This window comes from Brassica oleracea, chromosome C2, assembly GCF_000695525.1.
Source record: "Brassica oleracea var. oleracea cultivar TO1000 chromosome C2, BOL, whole genome shotgun sequence".
NCBI classification, from domain to species: Eukaryota; Viridiplantae; Streptophyta; class Magnoliopsida; order Brassicales; family Brassicaceae; genus Brassica; species Brassica oleracea.
This window is the reverse complement of record NC_027749.1, coordinates 2,981,033-2,998,576: the sequence shown is the minus strand read 5'-3', so window position 1 is coordinate 2,998,576 and position 17,544 is coordinate 2,981,033. Positions and strand designations below refer to the sequence as shown.

General features: G+C 39.4%; 4 protein-coding genes across 7 annotated transcripts; 2 read left to right on the top strand and 2 right to left on the bottom strand.

Annotated features, from left to right (window-relative positions):
- Positions 1-16: 16 nt before the first annotated feature.
- Positions 17-1,994, top strand: LOC106326844 (peptidyl-prolyl cis-trans isomerase FKBP19, chloroplastic). Of its 4 annotated transcripts, none has more exons than XM_013764790.1 (10): positions 17-114; positions 178-250; positions 346-459; positions 748-833; positions 927-977; positions 1,088-1,168; positions 1,255-1,299; positions 1,396-1,451; positions 1,605-1,680; positions 1,766-1,994. In XM_013764790.1, exons 1-10 carry the CDS (start codon positions 46-48, stop codon positions 1,859-1,861), a joined length of 747 nt encoding a protein of 248 aa, XP_013620244.1. In that variant the 5' UTR covers positions 17-45; the 3' UTR covers positions 1,862-1,994. The 4 variants fall into 4 exon arrangements, with proteins under 4 accessions (XP_013620244.1, XP_013620243.1, XP_013620242.1 ...); XM_013764789.1 differs by having other exon boundaries at positions 343-459; XM_013764788.1 differs by having other exon boundaries at positions 17-250.
- A 493-nt stretch (positions 1,995-2,487) lies between these two features.
- LOC106326843 (protein NRT1/ PTR FAMILY 6.1) lies at positions 2,488-4,937 on the top strand. The gene is made up of 5 exons (XM_013764785.1): positions 2,488-2,864; positions 2,959-3,176; positions 3,268-3,848; positions 3,918-4,266; positions 4,334-4,937. Exons 1-5 carry the CDS (start codon positions 2,645-2,647, stop codon positions 4,832-4,834), a joined length of 1,869 nt encoding a protein of 622 aa, XP_013620239.1. The 5' UTR covers positions 2,488-2,644; the 3' UTR covers positions 4,835-4,937.
- LOC106326842 lies at positions 4,903-9,017 on the bottom strand. Its single transcript, XM_013764784.1, has 4 exons — positions 7,827-9,017; positions 6,920-7,491; positions 6,609-6,828; positions 4,903-6,388 (listed from the first exon to the last, which is right to left on the bottom strand). Exons 1-4 carry the CDS (start codon positions 9,015-9,017, stop codon positions 5,033-5,035), a joined length of 3,339 nt encoding a protein of 1,112 aa, XP_013620238.1. The 3' UTR covers positions 4,903-5,032.
- Positions 9,018-13,192: 4,175 nt separating this feature from the next.
- LOC106323175 lies at positions 13,193-15,144 on the bottom strand. Its single transcript, XM_013761333.1, has 3 exons — positions 15,128-15,144; positions 13,860-14,775; positions 13,193-13,486 (listed from the first exon to the last, which is right to left on the bottom strand). The coding sequence occupies exons 1-3, from the start codon at positions 15,142-15,144 to the stop codon at positions 13,193-13,195; spliced, it is 1,227 nt and encodes a 408-aa protein (XP_013616787.1).
- Between the last annotated feature and the right edge of the window lie 2,400 nt (positions 15,145-17,544).

The following is a 17,544-nucleotide window of genomic DNA, read 5'->3' as shown; positions in this document are numbered from 1 at the left end:
ACTCGAAGTATCTACACAAGGTGAGTCTTTTGAGTATCACTTGGAATGGCGTCGATATCAGCCTTTGGTTACCTTCCTTCCTCTCCACCGCTCACCGGAGCTTCTTCCACCAACGTACGACGCCGTTCTACCTCCCTCACACTTACACCTCTCATATTTTCTCAATTTGATTCTCAGAGATGCAGGACGACCGTGTCTGCTGCTCGATTACCCGACCGAACAGATGACTTCCCTCCTCTTCGCTCTTCTGGTTAGCTTTTAAAGTTTTGATTTTTATTCTTTCTCTGTGCGGATACATTACATTACATAGTGAATTGTCAAGTAATGTAATTGGTTTGAAAGCAGGTGGGAAGTGTGGAGAGTTTGAACGCAGAAGATTGTTGGTTTCTTCTGTGGGTCTGATGATTGGAGCATTGGTATGCAATGGAGAGATTGCAGAAGCTTCCCAGTTCGCTGACAGTAAGAGTTCTTCTTTTTCATTTGAGGCCATAAAGAAAAGTTTGCATTTTTTTTTTCCTCAGTAAATGTCAAGACTTTACCTTTTTGGAGCGTAACCCCAAAGTAGAATAAGTTATTGAAATTTCGTAGTTTGGATTATTGCTCTTTGCTCTTACTCTGGTAGGAGTTTTTTTGGTTGTGGGAGAGGATGTTTTCTTAAGGAACTTTCTCTCTGGTGTGGTTGGCAGTTTTTTTTTTTGTTAGCTCTCTTCATTCTGATTGCTGATTAGATTTCTTTTGGTGATGCAGTGCCAGCGATTAGAGGCAAGGATTACGGCAAAACGAAGATGAAGTATCCTGATTATACAGAAACACCTTCTGGTCTTCAGTATAAGGTCACCCATCCCCTTTTATTATCTTACACCTTCTATAGTTTAATTGTGATCTGTTCATTTATTTAACTTGGAGAGATTTTGATACGAGTGCAGGATTTGCGAGTGGGAACTGGGCCTATACCAAAGAAGGGAGAAAAAGTTGTGGTAAGAAGATATATAATGCATATCTACTGTGGTTTGTATCCTTCAAGTCTGGCATGGAGAATTTGGATTATAATGTTTCAAAGACCATAAAATGGAGCTGTGTATGTCAGGTTGACTGGGATGGTTATACAATAGGTTACTATGGCCGCATATTTGAAGCACGCAACAAAACCAAAGGGGGTTCTTTTGAGGTATCAACACGTTTTTGCTTTTTGTTGGTTTCATTAGCAGCAATGATACAGTCCTCAATAAGTGTGCTCTTTTTGTGATTCTGTAGGGGGATGAGAAGGAATTTTTCAAATTTACCTTGGGATCTAATGAGGTGTGTGCAATATATCAACCTTCTCCTAGTTGCTAGTTGGACTCTGTTGCTGAGTGTATTGAATAGTTTCTTTCTCGCATGGCTTTGGTGCTCCAGGTGATACCTGCTTTCGAGGAGGCCGTTTCTGGGATGGCTCTTGGTGGTATCAGAAGGTTCCACATCTTTTCTCTACACATCCTCCATATGTTTTTCATATAGTGAACAGAAACTAACCTCCTTGGATCTTGGTTCTCTTTCCTTAGATAGTCTCACATACAATGATTTGGTAGAATGAATCAAGTGGAATAATTAGCTTGGTAATGCAGGTTGGTTGTACCTCCAGAGTTAGGATACCCAGAAAATGATTACAACAAGAGTGCGCCGAGACCGACAACTTTCTCTGTGAGTCTTCTATCATCATCAGTTTATGTTAAGTATGTATGAGAAGGACATAGTTTTGAATGTTTTCTTTCATGTTGGGGCGCAGGGACAACGTGCATTAGATTTTGTACTCAAGAACCAAGGGCTCATAGACAAGACACTTCTCTTTGATGTTGAACTCCTCAAAATCGTACCAAATTGATAAATCATGGACCATCTACACCTACTTTGACGTATATATATATATATATATTGTCTTGTGTATACTTCAACAGCACAATTGTTTACACTGAACTCAGTTTATACATCATATAATGTTAAGTTCTCATTTATAAGCTTGAAGAACTTGTAATAATAATTTGAAAATGTGATCCTATTCAAAATACCAAAATAGACCAGTGTAGCTAATGTCCTAGTAGTTGGCTACTTGCACAGGGTTTGGTATGAATAGGTTTCAGTAATCTCTATCTAATTAAATATGAACACAAACCAGTGTTAGCTTCTGTTGTTTGACTTTATTGTATAGCTGCCAATGTCTGTTCAGTTCAGTGTCAGAGTCGTCATTAATGTTGACTGAAAACAAAACAAAAAACAAAACAAGATGCAGTTACGCATTGTACAAAAGCCCTTTGCAATCAAATTTATGTCTTCCAAGTTACAAACCAAGCAATGGTTTCTTTATATGTGTATACAAAACAAACCAAGAAACATGATACCTCTCTTGAAAGTTTTAAACTGTAGACAATAGTAATGGGAGGACTCCCACGTGCAATCAATGCATCTACTCTGCTGTTACCATTCACCAGCTAGCTCCGTCTATTTAATTCCCTTCTTTCAATTCCAAGCTAACTGCATTTATACATTTCTCTAACCAATCCTCAAACGTCTGTATACGGATTGTGTTTTGGTTATATCAATTATTGCTTTTATTTCCTCACTGTAAGAGACTCCTAGTTCCATGGTTTTATGAGAGAACACATCCAACATGGTTGTATCAGAGATTAAATCCCCGTTGACGCCAGGAGGTTGTTCAAGCTCTTCAGTGCATAGGAAGGAGTTGAGTGTGTTCTTCTTGGAATCAGATAACAGACGTCTTGCTCTTGGCCGTGGCTATACTGGTGGCACCACTCCTGTTAACATCCGTGGCAAACCCATCGCCAATCTTTCCAAAACCGGTGGTTGGATCGCTGCTCTCTTCATTTTTGGTAACTTTTTTTGTATACATTTTTTTTTCTTGAATATATTAGTATATAGTTCTTCTACTTGAAGCTTTATGTTTTGGTTTGGTTGAAATATTAGGAAATGAAATGGCTGAGAGAATGGCTTACTTTGGACTATCTGTGAACATGGTGGCCTTCATGTTCTACGTGATGCATAGACCTTTTGAGAGTTCTTCAAACGCAGTCAACAACTTCCTTGGCATCTCTCAGGCCTCTTCTGTTCTTGGAGGTTTCTTGGCTGATGCATACTTGGGTCGTTACCGGACCATTGCCATTTTCACTACCATGTATCTTCTGGTAAGCACTAGAGACATGTTTGACTGCTTTGGATGCAAATGCTAAAAGATGGTTCCTAATATATGTTTTTTTTACTGTGGCCTGTGAGAAGGGGCTGATAGGAATAACACTGGGGGCAAGTTTCAAGATGTTTGTACCAGACCAAAGCAACTGTGACCAATTATCACTGCTCTTAGGAAACTGCCAACCAGCAAAATCTTGGCAGATGCTTTACCTCTACACGGTTCTTTACATAACCGGATTCGGTGCAGCTGGTATTAGACCATGTGTTTCCTCATTTGGTGCGGACCAGTTTGATGAGAAGAGCAAAGAGTATAAAACACATTTAGACCGGTTCTTCAACTTCTTCTACTTGTCTGTCACTCTAGGTGCAATCATTGCCTTCACTTTGGTAGTGTATGTTCAGATGGAACATGGTTGGGGTATGGCTTTTGGCACACTGGCTATAGCTATGGCCATTTCTAATGCTTTGTTCTTTGCTGGCACACCGCTTTATCGGCATAGGTTGCCTGGTGGTAGTCCCTTGACAAGGGTTGCTCAGGTACTAGTTGCAGCTTTTCGCAAACGAGGTGCAGCTTTTACAAGCAGCGAGTTTATCGGTCTGTACGAGGTTCCAGGCTTGAAGTCTGCTATAAATGGTAGTCGTAAGATCCCTCACACAGGCGATTTCAGGTAAGTTTTATTTGAATTGCATCTTTGGTATGATTTTGGATTGGTCTCACATGTTTGATTGTGGTGCAGATGGCTAGACAAGGCGGCGCTTCAGTTGAAAGAAGATGGATTGGAGCCGTCTCCATGGATGCTATGCACAGTAACACAAGTGGAGGAAGTGAAGATTTTGATAAGACTGATTCCAATCCCAGCATGTACTGTAATGCTGAGTTTGGTTCTTACAGAGTATCTAACACTCTCAGTGCAACAAGCTTATACACTCAACACACACATTCAACACCTCAAGCTACCTGTGACATGCATGCCTGTCTTCCCAGGACTCAGCATTTTCCTCATTCTCTCTCTTTATTACTCTGTCTTCGTCCCTATCACCAGAAGAATCACTGGCAATCCCCATGGTGCTTCCCAGCTTCAAAGGGTATGTACTCAGTACTCAATGTTTCCATTTCTAATCATAGCATTCATCACTTGTGGTTTTTGTACAGGTGGGGATAGGGCTAGCAGTTTCAATCATATCAGTAGCTTGGGCTGGACTATTCGAGAACTACAGGAGACATTACGCGATACAACATGGCTTCCAGTTCAGCTTCTTGACCCAAATGCCTGATCTAACAGCATACTGGTTGTTAATCCAGTACTGTCTCATCGGTATAGCAGAGGTTTTCTGCATCGTAGGGCTATTGGAGTTTCTCTACGAGGAAGCACCTGATGCTATGAAGAGTATAGGTTCGGCTTACGCTGCGCTAGCCGGCGGGTTAGGGTGTTTTGCTGCCACCATCTTGAACAACATCGTCAAGGCAGCGACTAGGAATTCAGATGGAAACTCGTGGTTGTCGCAGAACATAAACACAGGGAGATTCGACTGTTTGTATTGGCTCCTCACGCTTCTAAGCCTTTTGAACTTCTGTGTTTTCCTTTGGTCAGCTCATAGGTACAAGTACAGAGCTGTTGAAACAGAGGAAGATAAGAGTAGAGCATATCTTTAAAGACACCAACTATGTGTTCTGTTCTGTTCTGTTCCTAAGATATGTTGTTTGTAAGAAAACCATAAGAGTTAAGTCATGTAAACGTATCTCTGCAATTTTTCAATGCATCAACCGAGAAACAAAAGGTCAAGAAAGACACGGAAAATGAAACATTGTTACACAAAAAAAAGGACCGAGACAGACTAATCCTATGGCTGTCTAAATATACCTCAGCCCTTTTATATATTGTTGCCTAGATATCACATACTGAGCCACAGTGTAAACAATGCCTAAAACTCCAAGAAGCCGAACCTGAAACACGTCCGTTATCACCACGGCTGCAAAGCTAAGTGGCAAGGTCAGCATCGGCGACGCGTCTGACTGTTTACTTGTGTAACTCCACACGTACCTGTTGAATATAATGTGGCCTGGAGCTGTGAGTATAAGGAGAGCCAGGTTCTTCACCGCAAAGAACCACTCACGGCCTCCGATTTCTATTCCCCATCCTGTGTTTCCACCGAACCAAACTTCTTCCCATACAGTGTAGAGAGAGGATAAAGCTAAGTAAGTTGATATGGCTAGTATAACCGGGAAGTATCTCTGTTTTTCGCCGAACCCGGATAAGAGATCAGAGTCTTGGTTCAGGAGGAGTAAGATAGGAGCCAGGAAGAAGATCGCTTGGCTTGAGCCGCCTGAGATGTGGATGTTGAGAATTAAGCATATGGCAAAGCACACTATGGTGGCAACGTTACCAACCGCTGGCATCCAGGCCGCTCCTTCTTCCGACATTTTCTCTATTGCAAAGCTTTGGATCGATGTGGTGCGGCGTTGCTGCATCAACCTCATCCGTGTTGGGAACATCCCCCTTGCGCCGCCTTGGGTTTTTGATGGACCACTGCTCTCAGAGACTTTCTCACGCAAAAGCGAAGTGAGCTCAAACTTAATCAAGAGAGCTATGAGCATGAATATCGCTGCGTAGAGACCTAGAAGAGATGTTCGTGCACCTTCAATCGCCAACATTGCTGTGACTTTCTTATCCTCCTCTCCTGCATCCCAACCCCATGCAACATTATCACTGAGAGTTTTGATTCTGACCTGCCCTTCTAACAAATATGTCACTGGAAATAGAGCCACGAGAAGAGCAAACACCCAGGGAAGCAGCTTTGTGCTCGAGGCAGATGGAAAATGGGTGAAGATGACAAAAACTGAGGCACAAACCATTGTAATAGTAATCAGAACATGTAGAACGGCGGCTTGTAGAAAGAACTCTGCAGATATGTAAACACCGAGAGCTAAGCCCATGACGACGGAGTAAAATGCTCTCAATTCTACCACGTATTTGATTGGGATTAGAGATGTGGCAGCAGAAAGAATCAACAGGAGTGACACAATTAACAACCAAGACGGCCAAGTCGGTTTGGATGCCATGAATCCGTAGATGGAAATGTCATCAGCTGACTCACGAGCGGCCTTGATCATTTCTGAATGGTAACTCCACGTCATAGGCATCGGTGGCTGCATCAGAATAAACATGCATCCAGTTGCCACTACCAATACCAAGCTTCTCTTAGCTGACTGCAGAAAAATAAGAAAATAAAATTGATAAATATTCTTCTTCTCATGCTTTATTTGACTCTATGATGTAACCTCTGAGGGTAATGGACAAACTCATAACATGTTAAATGACCTCATAGGAAAGTGACTGGCTTGACTAACAAAGGGACGATGGTTCCTTATCTAGATAATCAGACGGGAGATACAACAAACGAAACAAGAAAACAGTGAACAGACATACCAGGACATGTGAAAAGTGGAGGGCAACAATTGGTATACAGGCTAGACCAATCAAAACGATGCAGAAACCAAGAAGCAAGCCATCAGATGGAGGTCTTCCATTCCACCACTGTAGCGCATCGAATATCGTTTCCCGGCAAAACCAAACCGAGATAGCAACCACTGCGGCATGAGAATAACCTTGCCATGGTTTCATTTTAGAGGCAGATTTCGATTTCTCCCTGCACATTCCATCAGTACAGTCAAATAGAACCAATGTTAAAAGTTCAAGATGAGATGACATTTATGAAAGTTAGAGTGCCTAGTTCATACTTGTATAGCAGTAAGGGAGGGGAAACGGCCAGCAATAGAGCTGCAGACACCCATACAATTGATTTTGATGATAGGAAGAGCATAGCCAACTTTGCTGAATACAGACACGTCAAGATCCAGACTGCCTTTGATCCAATTCGGCGATCAGCAAGTAGTCTCCTCACAACAGCCAATCCAATAAGTGTCGTCAACATAACCATGTAACTAGGGTACATCACATCGTCTTCCATTCCATAATAGTATATGCTCGAGTAATTGAAAAAACGGTCCTCAATGTAACACAGCAACAATGCGTGGGCCACCATACCAGCTTCAGTCAGGAAGTGAAATTTTGATGGGAGAAGAACAAGACCAGGGATGACCATGGCTATGATGATGTTAGCCACTATAAGCTTACAGAATGACTTGAGGAACATGCCGGCTAACCATATGTTTAAATCCCAGTAGTTATGCATTACGAACCATATAACCATTAAGCTTCCAAGAGCAACGAATGCAAAGTAAGAGGGCACACTTTTCTTTGTGAAAAAACGAGCAAAATAAAGCCCAGCTACTGCAGGAAGTGGAGTAAACTGCAATATAAACAGAGTGAAATTCCATTGTTACTATAGAGGTGCTCACACACCAAAAAAAACAGGACTTTACAAATGAGGCAAATAATAGTATCCAAGGTGTCAACTTTCTGAAAAGAAACTTCATATATGAACAAATGCTTTACTTGGAAGACGGCAAACAGTAAAACAATTATGTCAGTTGGCTGCAGCAAGTTCTACAAGACTACTATGATGATGTAAGCTACCAGATGCATGCCACAATTGCAATCATAGTTTGACTACATGAATCTCAAGGAACTAGTTATCAATAACGAAAGTAACAAAAGCTGTTCAATTGGCAGCAAAACACTTACCAGAAGAGGAAATCCAACAACGATAGCTCCTGCAGCACTCACAACCCCAGCCAAACCTGTGAAAACAACTGAGCTAAAACCACCCGAGACCATTCCAAGAACCGAAGCACCAGCGCCAGCACCACCTCCAAGCAACGTCATAGTCACAAGAAGATAATTCAACGGAGGAGGCACCTGTATATACTTCCCAAAAGAGCGAAACACAACTCTAACCTCCAAACAGATCACAATCACCACCATCGCAATGGCCCCATTCACAACCCGAACGCTCTGCAGCTGATGAGAGTCCTTGGTAACCCACCGAAGACCACCTCTCGTCGACGCATATAACTGAAACAAGAAAGGGACAAAAAACAAAAGCAGCAGATCGCTAACCGCAGCAGCTGAGGTAAACACAACAGAGTAATGCGACGCCACGTGGAATAGAACCGGTGTGAACATCAAATTCAAAGAAAGGAAGCAGCTTTCTAACGGCCCGAGGATAAAGCTCTCATCAGGAGCCTCTCCTCCATGGTACTTCGCTTCGTTCTTGGTCTTGAACGAAGAAACCCTAGGAATCGCGAAGATCCAATAGAACACGCAAGCGAACGCCATTAGATAGTAAGACGAGTTGCTCATCCCAACGGCGGAGATTACCGCCCAGGAGAAAAGCGAAGACGCCGTGAAGGGGACGCAAGCGAAGAGAAGCCTCTCGAGGGCGACTACGATCGAAGGATTCTCGAGCTGGAGCCACTTGAACTGAAGCGAGCTCCAGCATCCGATCAAGAACGTCGTCTCGGCGCAGAGGAGCGCCGCGAGGAGGGAGAGGGGGATGGAGTTGAATGAGGAGAAGAGAGGGGAGGAGAAGAAGAAGGAGATCTGAGCTGCGAGGAGCGACATCCATATCCCGAGGAAGGCTCCGAGCTTGACGCTGAGGGAGTCGACGACGTAGGAGATGAGGAGGCCGATCGTGAGGGTGGCGATCACCGGAGCGCCGCCGAGGTCGAGGAGGAAGGCGGCGCAGGGGACGAGGGCGGTGGCGATGCGTGCGTTGTAGGCGAACGAGGAGGGGGAGAATCGAGGGGCGTTGGATCGAGAAGTGGAGTTTCTGGTCATGTGGGGAGGGTAATTGGGGGGAGATAAGGTTGGTTCGCCGGAGGGAGAGGTTATGTGTGGCCGGAACAGCCGCGGCTGTAGCTCCGGTGGCATCATCGTCGCCGGAGTTTGTTTTGAATTGGGATTGATCTCTCAGTTTTACTGATGAGGGAAGGATCTGTGAGTTTGATTATTTTTTTATTTTTTTATTTTTGCGGAAACGGTGACGTGTCGGGAAGAGTAGCAGCCGTTGGATCTTATAAGTTGGGTCCACACTGTCTCTAGCTTTCGTAAGTCCACGTACACAGAATAGTGGCTCAAGTTAAGTGAAACGCTGTCGTATCATCGTGTGACAAGAAGTGACAAAGTCCGAAACGACGCCGTTGGGTTCTTGTTTTTTTTTTGTATTAACATTTATCAATAAATATTTTAGAACTTTGAAAGATTCACGCTAATTATCTTTAATCAAGTTTATTGATTTTTTGAAAACATTAAAATAATAAGTATTCATATGTTTTTCAAATTAAATATTAATAGTCTAATAGACATAAAATTGATGCTTCTACACCAACAGGTCCAGGTTTCAATTCCCGGATAAAGCGATTTATTAAACAATTATGCAGGCTACGGAGGAAAGACTTATAAGAGATCTTCAACATGGTGCAAGTAAACTCGGTCTGGCGTGATCTTCGTAGGATGGTTCATGTGATGCAGTTAGGCGTATATCTTTATAAGGCAAGTAGTATTGTCGGTTGTCTGATCGTCTATGTAATATTTCTTATAATTGTAATGTCATAATAAATCAGCGTTAAAAAAAAAATAATTGTCTCCAGTTTATATTTAGCTTATAACTGTTTCCAATTTATAAAAATAGACATAAAATTGAAAGATTTCCAATGATTTAAAGCTATTTATGGAAGATTGTCTCAACTGTCAACAACATCAAAAGAGAGACGATTTATTGAACATGACTCCATGATTATGATTATGATGGACTTCATTATTTTTCTTTTTATTTATTAGTTCCCTTTCTATCAAGCCCCATATGAAGTAACTGTGACTTTATAGGCTAGAATTCAGTTCATGCAGCTCCCACGATGGAATCTTCCGGCTAACAAACTTTGAGCCGCCTCCAATATCTTAACCGCATCTTCATTCGGCACTGACCTCGGCGTCTTGTACTGACTCACAGAAGAGCCACGAGACACGAAGAAACTCATGAGCTCATCAAAGGCGCCACTTCTTACAACCTTAATCTCAAGTGGTCCAATGTTCTTATCATTCCTTCGTCCTTTTCTGTAGACCGAGTCAAGAGACTCCTCGACGGTAAAGCAACATTCCTCTATAACCTCAGGGTCGGGCTCGACCCTCACTTCCTTGACTTTGCTCCCGAGTTCCCAGTAGAGCACGTAGTGCCCTGGAAACGAGGAGGAATCCACACGGCTAGTGAAGTCAGTGAGCATTAGGTCATGTGACTCAAGCAGGAGCGTGGCGTTTTTCACTGCCTTGAGGAGATCTTCTTCGTAGGTCTTGTCCATGTCGATGCTTAGAACAACTTTTTGTCTTCCCACGAAACGAAACTGTGGCGCATTGTTGTAGAAACCATTACTCGTAAAACGTCACCCACACGATACCTATACAGACCTGTAAGTTATATATATACAACTTGTGAGAGACAAAACTAGCAAAATCAATTATACCATAAATAGAATGATCGAATATATTTCAAATAAAAAATACATTTTGTTAAATTGACGTATAATTGAGATCTTAAATTTTAAATTTTTTAACAACACTCTTAAAATTAAGCCCTATAATTTTTTGGGCAATTCTCTCGGATAACCATTTTTAAGTTTTTGTCACAAAAATAACTCTCACAAAAATAGCTTTTTTATGGGGTAATTGGCTTAATAGCCACATTTGGGTGATAAATTAAGGAAATGGACAAGATTTTGACATAATGCAGTCACTCGCTTTTTGCCTTCTTTCCTGCCGGTTATATCCTTATACATAACAGGTTACCGGTTCCAACACATGGAGAAAACAACGTGGTGATTTTGTGTCCCATAATAACAATGAGACACTTTAGGAAGCGCGTGGATAAACCATATTCAAAATCAAAGGAAAGAAAAGATGGAGAGAGACAAGTTGATGAAAAGTTTAAGTGTAAAAGAAACAACGTTGTTTAACGGAGAATCCCAGAATGTAGTTCCATACTATATATTGCAGATAGAATAATATAAGTACAAATATAGTTCCAATTGAAAAAGCATCTACATTGGACAGTTGAAATGTGCATGATAGACGCAAAGTATGTAATACTTTACCCAAAATGAACTCAGATATTGCAAAAATAAGTCAGATATTGCAAAAATAAGTTACCATCTTATGTTCCCTTCATAACACTGCAAAGAAGTTTCATTTCCATTTACCAACTACGATTACACATAATAGAGGATACTATTTTATATATGGTAGAACTATTCCATATGATAACAGAACCATATAATTTATAAAGTTGGACGCAAATCAAACAAAACGTACTGGTGGTTGGGTTATAGAACACAAGATAGAAACGGAGAATAAGAAGAACAAGGTACAAACTATCAAGACAGAACAAAACACGTCCAAATATGTAGTCATTTTGTATTGGTTTATTCGATGAAATAGATGCAAGACATGAGGCAGTACGGAAAATATAGGTTAGGGCATGTGTAATAGACGTACACGTGGCAGTCGGACAGGGACAACCAAAAGCTTTGAATGAAACAGCATGGTATGAATCATCCATTTTATATGGGGAACGTTTCCATTCGACATGACTAATGTAGAATAGAACCATGTTTGTAATTTACTAATATAATCACGAACAAAGACGGTGGAGTGGGTGGTTGGGTATGCAACCTAATACGTATGCAACCTAACCCATATCTTTTTGGGTATCATAATAGAACACTAAACCCAAGTTAAGAAAATATAAACCCCAATAAATAGGTAACTCAAGTCTTTGTGAAATTAAATCAAGGATTGATCACCATGATATACAAACATAATGGGGATGGTAACCAAACAATTGATAATGAACACTAATACCAAGTTAGAAAAATATAAACATTAATCAATAGACAACCCAAATTTTACTGAAATTAAATCATTGCAAATATCTCATATATGACTGTTATAATCTGAATTAACATTTACAGCATTTATTACGTGAGAAGTTATATTCCAAATAGTATGTACTATGTCATTAAGAAAACTACTATTCCATTTAACATTTCCCATGTCAATTATTTCATAGCTGCATAGTATATCATGTATATATCTAAGTAAGCTAATGGGAGATTGGATACGTGTATTTACATTCCTAATGAGCCACATGAAATACAAAACTAATGGGGATGACAATATAAGAGTTGATAGTAATCAATAAACCCAAGATAGGGAAATATAAACTCCAATACGTATGCAATCTAACCCATATCTTTTGGGTATCATAATAGAACACTAAACCCAAGTTAAAGAAATATAAACCCCAATACATAGGTAACTCAAGTCTTTGTGAAATTAAATCAAGGATTGATCACCATGATATACAAACATAATGGAGATGGTAACCAAACAATTGATAATGAACACTAATACCAAGTTAGAAAAATATAAACATTAATCAATAGACAACCCAAATTTTACTGAAATTAAATCATTGCAAATACCTCATATATGAACACCAAACGTACAAACTTACACAACCCAACTCCAAATTTAAACAGAGAGGGAGTGCAAATAAAATCTTTTCCATTTCATATACACTAGATGAAATAGAAATAGAGAATCACTAAAGTGATCTACTACATGTGTTATCTAGAAGCTTGACGTGTGTGGTAGGTGAGGTGACGACGCATGCAATGGAGTAAATGTCTATTAGTTGTTTACAGCTATTCCATTTGAGAGAATAGGGGGAAGCCACGTTATGAGTTGTAATTACCAAGATATTTTCAATGTGTACATTCAAAACAGGTCTCCATCATACATGTCAACTCCGGTGGTGGAATTGCGCAGAGTGGCTAACTCAGTCTTAACAAAAGTTTCCACCGCCGCAATAGAAGAATTGGCGGAAGCTACTTGAGTCATGAACTTGCTGAGTTCTTTAGAAATGTGGTCTTTCATACTGACCATGTAGCCCTCAAACATAGGTAACAGTTGTGCTTCAAACGCCTCAGCCACTTGTCTAACCAAATCTCCAACACCAGCGGAAGTAGGCCGACCACCAATAGGCGCCTCACCCTGCCTCATACTTGGTTGGCCTCTTCCTTCTCCAGAGTGGATGACATCGTCACCACCTCCTTGCTGCCCATATTCCCTTCAGTTTCTTCAGGTTCGTGCTCGTCAGTTGGGAGAGGGTGGCCCTTCTTCACCTTCACATCATCTGCTTTCACACCACCTGTCCATGTGTTGTGTTCAAATGGGTAGTCATCACGAGCTAGTGCAACCAGGTGATCAACAGCTTCGTTTTCCGTGTTTTCCAACTCACGATATAACTCCTCACCAGCTTCATCTGATCTAATAATAGATCGCACAAAAGCCTGAAAAAATTCAAAAACTTCTCAATGAAACCCCAGTTGAACCATAACAAAGAATAAGAACATCAGATGGACATCACATCGGACCAAAATTGCATCAAATCAACACATAATAGTAGTTGATACTGTCATACATGGGATACTTGAATGGAATACTATATGCATACTATGACGTTTGAAATGGAAACCGGTTTTAGGAAATCATACTATGTCATAAAGAGAGCACAAATAAGTAATGATATTCCATAAGTCTTCTGCAAAATTAGTACACTAGATGTTCCCCAAAATAGAACAACAAATCACTTTAAAAAATAAATGACATGCTTATACGAACAATTAAGAGTGTAACATGGTGAGAGCACTTAGAAAATGTTACATGGCCCTTTTGGTCGACAGCTTTGGCTGAGACGACATTCACGCTGAACTTCCTATCAAGCAACTCGTTAAGAATATCTTCACTGTTTTTAGACTCATCATCCAGAAGGGTAACTGCTCCGGGCTTAAGTAGTATCGCGGGGCAAGCAGCAACTGTAACAAGAACCATGGCATGCGAGAATTCTTGGATGGCCATTGTGTCTTGTAACACAAAATGATTGGGACGACGAGATTTTGTACTGCGCACCGTCAGGAGAAATGACTCACGCCCCCATGGATAGTTTAGGAACTCATCCAGATTATCCATCATCCGCACAACCTCAGGTCTGATGTTTGTTGTGCCACATGTGGGGCACAAAATACCTTCAACCAGCACCAACAAGGCCAAGCGGAGACGAGTTAACGGATCCTTGTATTTCTTTCCCTTCACAAGGCGGTCAATTATCCAGCTGGTGGTGGGCTTATCCTCCCTTCCAAACAGAACATCCCATGTGGACGGAGAAGCGCTCGATGATGTCGATTTTCCGGTTCCCTTACCACGCACACCTTTACCCTTCGCCTGATGGTGAAGGTCCACTATTTGGCCACAATTGAGCCCAGTTACGAGTGCAAAGTCTTGAATAGCATAACGAATTGGTTTCCCCACGAAAAGCCACCATAGTTCGAAGTCCTTCTCAGTGATCAACTGTCGTGAAAGAAGGTAGTGAAGAAACATAACCGAGAAGGCATGGGACCCCATCTTTAGTACTTGGCCAAACTGTGACGCACTCAACATCGTGAGGTCCTCATCCTCTAATGCACTCTTTATTACTTCGATCCAACGGAGATTGAAATAGTTGTTAACCCTTTTCTTGCCAGTGAGTTCATAGCCTGTCTCAAACAATCTACTTGGAAGCTCTAACTCTTCCATACCAAACCTGAAGAATGAAAAGTAAGAGAGTCAAAGAGTGAAGATGATTCACAGTGGCATATGCAATATAGAAATGACTAATGAGTTAAACAGAATAAGAAAAGGCAACCGAATGGAAAAGCATATCATGTGAAAGTACTTATCCATATAAAATGGAATATTATGCACCGTATACTATTCTACTCACCATGACACTTCCCAATGAAATATATAGATAACGTAACATATATATGCGTTCACAGTGTCATATGCAATATATAAATGACTAATGAGTTAAAAAGAATAAGAACAGGCAACGAAATGGAAAAGCATATCATGTGGAAGTACTTTTCAATATGAAATGGAATACTTTAACTAACTTCATATCTTGTGCCATCGGATTTTACATAGGATCTTGGTGACTCACGTATTTGTTTTGAATATACAAATGTCAAAAAAACAGTAACCTATACACCAATATGATCAAATAAAATAAAATAGAACTTAACCAAAAGATAAATTCATCGCATTAATTTCATATACACTTCATACTAACTGAGTCTATCCAAGGGACCCATAAATGATTGTTTACAGTATTATTTCATATACTGAATTCGTCCATTATTTTCATATAACCAAATTTCTTTTTGTCTTTCAGTTATATAAATTATTAGATTTATATATACTTGGTTATTCATTTTATCTATACTAAGGAAAAAGATATTTTGTTTTGAAATGTAAGATTTAAAAATGTAAGCTTGTGCGCATTAATAATCTGATCATTTAAAAATATGTAGACTATATAAAACAACCCTATTTATAGTATAATATAACTTTGAAATGTATTCTATGAACTTCATTTAATTATATGAACAAAAATTTTAATTTCCATTTTATTATATTTAAAATATAGTTAATGATGATTTTTCAAAATCCAGTGATTTATAATATTCATCCTAGATTTTTTTTTTGTTTTTAGAACATTATTCGGTTTTTAAAATATCTCAATCCTACTTGATTTTACCAAATCTATACAAGCTAATCTTTAAAGTACGAAAATAGATTTTAACTAATACAATTTATTCTTTTAAAAGTTATAAAGTTATTCTTTTTGTGGTTATAAAGTTATTCTTTTTTTTACCAGATCTTCTTAAAGTTATAAAGTTATTCTTTTTTTTTAAGTAATAAAAATCAAGCTCATTGATAATATGTGATATGTTTAATAAAATTTACATATTAATTTTATTTTCTTACAATTTGTTATTATTTTTTTACAACAATTGTTATTTTCTTACAATTTTTTTCTTACAATATACTCCCTAATGTTAATATGAAATATATAGAGCACAACTTAGCATGTATAGTTTTTAATAATACAATTTAACAATTATAATGCTAAAAGAATGTGGCCAAGCCTATTATTAATATTATATAAAACAAATTTCTTTTGGTTAAAATTAATAGGTATTTAAATTATTTCAATTCAGTAATTCTGTTAATGCAAATTAAGTATTTCAATCTTTATGTTTATAGCTATATGTTTGTGACACTAAATATATATTTTTCAGTAATATTAAATTTAAACAAAGCTATCTCATAATATAAGCAAAAATATATGATTAATCGATGGCGGGATCGAAACACCAAATTATTACATATGAAACATTATACTATAAAAATTACACCATCTATACATGTAAAAAGATATTATATCGAAATAGTATATAACACAAAATATAATCTACAGATTGGAAAATTGTATAATATAAACTAAATAAGTATTGTGATAAAGTTGAAAAAATATCTGCGCTTTTGCGCGAGTTCTTCACTAGTTTTTTGACTAGTGTGGGGGAGTTGATATCTTGCATATTTACATGTTTTTAGCTTTTATATCTTGTACATTTTGATCATATAGATTAGGAATTAAGCATCTTTAGAGTCCATATTGCATGCATTGTCCTTATTAGGTGTTGGAGAGTGCTATGGAGTGATTGGAGATGTTTGGGAGCATTGTGATTCAAAAAAGAAGTAGAAAAGGATCATTGGGCGAGTAGAGGAGCTGGAGCGACCTACTGGAGCGAGGTCATGCACCCGCTCTGGATGAGTGAAGTGTAGAGCGACCCACTGGAGCGAGGTATGACACCCGCTCTGTACCAGAGCGACCTCTCGCACCGGGGTAGTGCACCCGCTCCGAGCTCAACATGTCGTCGACAACTTTCCAGATGTGGAGCGACGTCTCGCAGCGGGGTGACTAACCCGCTCCATATGTGGAGCGACCTGGTAGCAGCGAGGTCATGACCCCGCGCGCGATTTGAAGAAGTGAAGGTGATCTTTGGAGCGACCTACGAGAGCTACGTCACGACCCCGCTCCGAGCATTCTTTATCTTAGTCGAATTTTAATGTTTTAAAAGGGTTTCTTAGACTTTTTAATGGAAACCATTAGGTTTTCCAAAGACATATAAATACTCTTATAATCCTAAAGTTAGGATCATATCTTATTTTCTATCTAATCAAAAAGAACTTTGAGTTGAAAGATCTAATCTTGATCATAATTTCTTATCTTTGCTTGATTATCTTGCTCTCTAATCATGTTTAACCTTGAATCATCCATGGTTTTGGGGTTATTCATGTCTATTAGTGAGTAGACTAATCTTGGATTCGTGGGCTAGGGTGATTAAGGGTGATTAGAGAATATCTAGGGTGTTTAGTGTTAGATTTACTTGTTTCATTGATTGTTGAGGGTTCTCAATGCTATTTTAGTCATGATCATACTAAAATAGATCTCTAGGCATTTCCT